Source organism: Eleutherodactylus coqui, chromosome 4, assembly GCF_035609145.1.
Source record: "Eleutherodactylus coqui strain aEleCoq1 chromosome 4, aEleCoq1.hap1, whole genome shotgun sequence".
NCBI lineage: Eukaryota > Metazoa > Chordata > Amphibia > Anura > Eleutherodactylidae > Eleutherodactylus > Eleutherodactylus coqui.
The window spans coordinates 209002574-209009430 of NC_089840.1; the positions used below are offsets into that span (position 1 = coordinate 209002574).

Genomic DNA, 6857 nt, shown 5'->3' on the forward strand with positions numbered 1-6857 from the left:
AGAATCCCTTGGTTTGTATTTCTTTCCATTTAATTAAGAACATCTGTATTTAATTTTTCACAGAGGAAGATGAAAAGTCCATTTCCCAATTAGAAACCTCTAATAAAAGTTTGTCTGGAGAGTTGAAAGATGCAAAATCTGATCTGAGCTGCTTACGTGAGAGTCTGAAGGCCATGGAGGATACGAACTGCCAATATGAGGACCAACTGAACAAAACAATGAGAGAACTGACCGCATCCGTGGAGGGGATCCAGAGTGTTCTCAGCAAGGTATGGGGCATGTCCTGCTGGTTATATTCACATATGACTTGTACCTGGAACTACTCTTTAAGGCCAACGTCACATGAATGTATTTTTGTGTGCGCCATACGCAGTGAATAGAACCCATTGATTTCAATGGGTTCGTTCACATGTGCGTATTTTGTGCGCACATTTCATTTACGCAAAGAAATATACAGCATGCTGTATTTTCCTGCGCATTTATGCATGAAAATATCACATATTGAACTAATTTACTTAATTGCCCATTTCGATGAATGGGAGCATGGCTACGTGTTTTTTTGTTTGTTTTTTTGCATGCCAAATGCGCACGATTTGTGTGTGCAAAAAGTGCAGTAAAATACGCACTTGCCCATGTGCTAATATGCAATGCCCATTGCACAAATACACCGCGCATAGGCGCCTGTAAATGTGCTTACCCCCATGTGACACCGGCCTAAGGGTATGTTCACACATAATGGATTTCATGCAGATCTTGATGAGGATTCACAGCATGGTGAACTACATATATCAGAATGGTCTGGCACCCTGTATCCACTATGTATGGGAGTGTACACCAAGCAGCCACCCCCCTCATTATCAAGAGGCAGTGTGAGTGGCTGTCTCATCGGTGTCCTGCACAGGTGTTATTGGCTCCTCTATTTGGTAGTCAGCTACCTGCATGGTGAGAGGATGCATCTATATGCACTCCTCAGTCAGTAAGTAACGGCCATTTTCTGTGATTGTTTTTAATTTTTTATTTCCCCTCCTGTGATGCAGATCTTGATGAGGATTCACAGCAGAATGCAGCCCTTCAGTTGAAAGGGTGAAATCTGTGGCGGATCTGCGTCAAAATCCGTAGCACAAAGTATGCGTTTGAACATGCTCTAAAGCTGCCTGGCCTTCAAATTTACAATCTTTGTGCTACATGAGATTTTTTTCACACCAACTGCAGTGAGTTCACTTACTTATGTTTCTCCTGTTGGTACCGTGTTTCCCTGAAAAATAAGACCTACCTCAATAATAAGCTCTAACCTGATTTTCAGGGGGGTTTGAAATATAAGCCCTCCCCTGAAAATAAGACAGCTTGCCTGTTTTGTGGCAAAATATAATATAAGACAGTGTCTTATTTTCAGGGAACACAGTATTATTATTCTCAGTAAGTGAAACCTCTTGTAGACCTGAAAGCTGGCAGATTTGTTGGTGTCCCCTATTTACAACCTGTAGATGTCGCTCTTTCACCTGTTCATTTTATGTCTTGTACTTTAAAGGAAGGCCACAAGTTCTTACGATGCAAAATCTCCTTCCCCGGTATAGCCAGGCAGAAAATACATTATTGGCTCTTCGCTGTGTATGTGTCTGAAATTCTAACTGGCCCGTCACATTCCATCACTATTACACCACAAACACTGCATGCACTTGCATGTTAGGCTGCTGCACGTTTGCGTTGGAGGTTCCATTTTCATCCGTTCGGGAGCAGGAAAAGGGAATTCTCTGGCCAAACGGCTCCGTCTTATGACAGAACCGAACAGCACCAAACAAGACCCCATTAAGTATAATGGTGTCCGTTCAGCTTCCCAGCATTTTACTGGCATTGCGTGCAGCGCTGTTTCTTCCAGTATTTTCAGCTTTGAATTCCCAGTCGTTGTTACAAGGCTTGTATAAAGAGTCTAACTTTGGCTTGAAGGAATGCTACCTTATAATAGGTGGCACTGTGGAGGTATTGTTCCATCTCCCTTATTTCCAGTATTTTGTGACGGAACCTGCGAGCTGAAGTTACAGCGCAGACGTGAACCCGGTCATAATTGGCCCCACCGTTACAAATGTTAGAATACATTCCCTCCATGATCTAGTAAAGCCTCCCAGCAGTATGTGGACCCATTTCACCTGAAAGTCTAGGGAAGAGAACCACTATTCTCACTGTACTGGTGAAGTCGCTCAATATATCAGACAACTTGCATGGATCTCGTTAAAGGTGCTTTTACACGGAACGATTATCGTTCGAATTCCCAGGATCCGGTGAGAATCTGCACGATTAGGATTCAGTGTAAATGCATGCCCCAAGTGAATGACGAAAGAGAAGTCCTGCACTACTCATTCATCGTCCAGCTTCTGCATGCTGAGAATGAACGACTTATCAGTTCATGTAAACAAGCATGAACGACTACCTGCTTACTGTGAATGGAGGCGAGACGGCTGCAACGATCCCCAGTCCACTCTTTCTCCATTCACTAGTGATGCTCGTTCTTGTGTGAAAGCACATAAACGCTTAGTGCTGGGGCGACCTGTCAGACATCTGTTGCCCGACAGATAGTCCCATGTAAAAGCACCCTTACTGTCTGCATTCTGACACTTATTATCAGTGACCAACAATGCAGAAGATAGTTCTCAGAGCCATTATTAAAAAATATGGTGACCGGGATCGACGCCTCTGGGGTTTATGGGCCTGGGACCCCACCTCAGAGATCCAGCTTGTTTTTTTGGTATGCACCATCGTCTTCCTCTTCTTCACTGCTCGCGGTTTTGTAGCAGTGCTGTCAATTGCTATAAATACCTACTATATACAGGCAGGAACTGTGATGTAACAAATTATAGAAAATTTGGAAAAAAATGTATTTTTAGAAATTGTATCCGGTGAAATCTTTTGGTGCAATTTCCCCCCTTAATTGGTTTTCCCCTTCTCTGCTGCCAGCACTAAAACTCCTAGTCTCAAGTTTTTTTTATCCGTTTACAAGAGAGGACGGTGCATGCAACATGGATTCATCAGGAGCGTCTGTGTGTCCTGCAGCCAGGAAACTCTCTTAACCAAGTGTGATGGATCATTAGAGGCTTCAGACTTTGGTATTTTTGAACGGAGACTATCACGGAGCTTTGGCCTCGGGAGGGCTGTACAACGTGTGTGGTTGCAAAAGGCACATCAGCCTGCAGGAGGCATCATAGATGGCCTGCACCTGTTGCCACCATATATCATAATGCTAATTGCATAGCATTGCTTTTAGATTAGTTTATGTATGCAGTTTGTATTTAGTCCTGGTAAAATGGCATTATTGATGCACTTGTATAATGATCCTAAGTTACCAGTGTATGGCGGTAGCTGCATTATTATTCAGGCAACTGAGCAGAGAAAAGAGAGGCTGAGTAGGTACAAATCTGGCAAAGTAATAAATGGAAGGGGTGGACTACAATACCCAGAAAGATGATAAAAATGGGGTTAGTTTAGAAAAAAGATGTCTAAAGGGCGACCTAATAACTATATCCGGGGACAATACAGATATCTCTCCCATCATTTATGTATTTCCAGGACTGTAACAAAGGGGCGCCCCTAGAGGAAAGAAGGTTTCTACACTTACAATAAAGAACCCCCTTCTATATAAGAGCAGTGGGACTATGGAACTCTCTGCTTGAGAACGTGGTGATGGTGAACTCACTAAGAGTGTACAAGACTCCTTTTTGAGTGTTGCTATAAGCTACGGCTACTCCATTTCTGGAGATGGGTGTTTGGTCCGGGGATTTATTTTGATTTCCAAATTTGGTGTTGGGAAGAAGAATCTATTAAAGCTGACAAAAATTAGCTTTAGCCTTTTATGAGGGTTTCTGCCTTCCTCTGGATCAACATTGCAGCCTAAGGGGCTAATTTGGACTGATGGCTTTTATTTCAGCCTTACAAACTGTTAAAGTGCCATTTGTCCAATGTATAGTATAGCAGTATTATTTCAGCATCATACTCTAAGGTACTATGTAGGGTGGTTATGTGGCACCAACAGAGGCCGTACTGTTTTGACAAATGTGTCCACATTGAGAATATTATGGATTATGATTGAGAACACTTTTTTGGGTGTGATGAGGATTCCCTACTAAATGTCTCTCGTTCACAGAATCCAGCGACCTCTGAAGATCAGAAGGCCAAGGAGAACGGAGCCAGCTTTTGATGCATCGTTCCCTCCTGTCTTGGAGAGAGGAGATGAAAAAAATGTTAATATAATAGAAATTATGGTTTGGCGTGAAGAGAGGTGGGATGTAGTTTTACTTAATATTTAATGGGAAAAAAAGTTGTACATAGTTTTATGACTGACGGGCCGCCTCTACATCATTACCTGCAATTCACAGGAACAAGTTTTGGAATTGTCTAGAATAAGTTAAGTGTTAGCAAAATAACAAATAAATAGACTGTGTAAGAAATCGGATCTTCTATATATATTTTTCTTTTGTTATCCCTTCCACTTTTTATGTACATATTAAAAAATCTACGATTGGGAAAAATTGTTATTTTATTTTTATCTGGTCTTATCTGTCCTCTGCACATACATACTCTTTGGTGGTGGTTTAACACTTTCCCTGCCAAGGGTTTTTGGACATTCTGCACCTCTGGTAGCCAGGACAATGACATGTACAAATAAAGGCCCATTCACATCTGTGTCAGAGCTTCCATTCGGAGCCTCAGGCGCAGGTCCGGCAGAAGAAATGGCGCATAATGCTGTGCCATTTAGTCTGATAAAATGTCGGTCTGAAGACGAACAGACCCCATTATAGTCAATGGAGTCCATTCGGCTCTGGAATTTTCGTTGTTCGGCTCTTGAGGACAGAGCTGAACAATGTAAGTCGCCCCAAGACCCAGCACACGTGGGAAAGGGGCCTCAATTGTGAAATGAAATCCTAGAAAAACCTCTCTGTATTTTATGAAAGTAGATTCTTTACACATTTTTAAAATGCCACTCGTGCGTTAATGCAAATAAGCATGAAGGTGCCTGTTATGCAAGAAATACATAAAATTGGAAATTCAATCTGCGTAGGATTACCCGCGTCCTGCAGTAATAATCTGCTTTTAAGATTGAAATTTTTAAAGAAGTAACCATTTATAAAACACAGGAATTGGAGTCCGTTCACACCAGACGATATATTGTTTGAATGAGGAACGATTTTAGAGTTCGCCAGGCAGCCTGTTTATACGGGCAGACGCATCGATGGGCCGTTCAAATGGGAAATTGTTCAGTCGTTCACATTCTCTGTATAAGTGACTGAGAAGGACTGAACGAGCGCTGGTTAAACCGAACGATAAGTGAACGAGACAACGATGATTTTAATGGTAAACAAAAAGTGAACAATTTATTGTTCATTTTTGGTGGATTTAATGATCATTCCGTGTGAAAGAGCCTTTCCAGACCGTGAAAACTGAATGTACCTTTTCCAAACCCTATAGGTTTTTTGAATGGATACAACCTGCTGATTGTCGAGGCCACTTCACGACCATTACAGTTATGTCCACCTTCATATGTTTATGATAAACCTGTCACACTGATGATGTAGTCCAGTCTGCAGGAGGAGCTGAGCAGATTTAACGTATAGTTTTCAAAGAAAAGATTTAGTAAATTGACATCTGAGCCCAGAGGTCCGGTGGGCGGCCCTATCAGTGATGGACAGCTAATTCTGAATGCACAGTCCTATGAAGAGACTCTGACCGTGCTAATCGTGGTGTAACGCTCCCATTTTTTGCAATGGGACCGTTCAGACAGCCGTTCGATCACAGCGCTTTTCAGCACCTCGATTGTCAAGCGGTGTCTGTTCTATTCTTGGGTGTTTAGCGCTCATCAATAAGGATAAAAACTACAGTAAAATGCAGTGCTTACTGCAACGCCTGTGTGAGGGAGGCCGAAGTCTCTCTGATTCTTGTGCCATTTTTCCAGCTCCAAAAGCGGCTATTACACGAGCGGTAAAAAAAATTACTACTAGCAGCCATATTTGGTGATATACTGATAGAGGTACACACAGTCAGGTAGCCACCGTTTCCCAACAGAATGCAGAGTGGCAAATGCCTCGCATTTATTGGTATTCATGGTTATTTCTGCAATAAGCCCAGGGTGGCAAGGAGCAGGACAACCCACCAGGCTGAATGGATGTAGCAACATTAATGGGGTGCACCATGCAGGCTTACAGCCCAAGTATCAGTGGGTCTGTCATCCTTTTGTATGTCTTATGCGCAAGTATAAGAATAAGCAATTTCAATTAGTGGAGTGAATGGGTGTAGAATGTACCAGTAATGTTGTTCTAGTCGGTGCATATGGCAAGCCATGCGTTGGGGGTGACAGACATCCCTGCTGGAAGGGTATGCTCCAATGGTAGAATCAGGGTCCCATCCCCTTTTTAAATAAAAAGTAACCTGTCACTTCCTAATGTACATTCCAGTTTCATGTGTCACGCATTTGCCTTACCAAGTGAAGAACTGAAATTCAATCCAAGATGACAGCATTCAAGATGGCTACCACCATGTTGGTGACACTGCCTTACAGGTTTTCCCCTATCCCCAGAGGCGGTATCTAAAATTGGATCATAGCTGCTAGTTTTCATTGTATAGAGGAGGAGTTTCCTTCCTTTTGAGACCTCCTACATAATGGCATCCATTAGGTTCGCTCTAGTAGTAACTGCACATAATGAGCAGGTTATCTGTTAGGGGGTGCGCTCACACGTAGACTATTTGCTGCAGGTTTACCTCAACTGCAGAAGTATGCATAAAAAGTTTGTTGATGTGGATACACAGACTTCACCCCTTGGGTTGACAGGGTAAATCTGCTGCGGTTCCACATGAAATAGCTGAAAAAATCTGCA

General features: G+C 42.5%; 1 protein-coding gene across 2 annotated transcripts in view; it reads left to right on the forward strand.

Annotated features, from left to right (window-relative positions):
• CCAR1 (cell division cycle and apoptosis regulator 1) overlaps positions 1-4521 on the forward strand; it is a 58131-nt gene extending 53610 nt beyond the window's left edge. For both annotated transcript variants that reach the window (XM_066600641.1, XM_066600642.1), the window contains exons 24-25: positions 64-269; positions 4133-4521. In XM_066600641.1, coding sequence (XP_066456738.1) covers positions 64-269; positions 4133-4186 — 260 coding nt within the window. In that variant the 3' untranslated portion in view covers positions 4187-4521. The remainder of the gene's footprint in view (positions 1-63; positions 270-4132) is intronic.
• The last annotated feature ends 2336 nt before the right edge of the window (positions 4522-6857 follow it).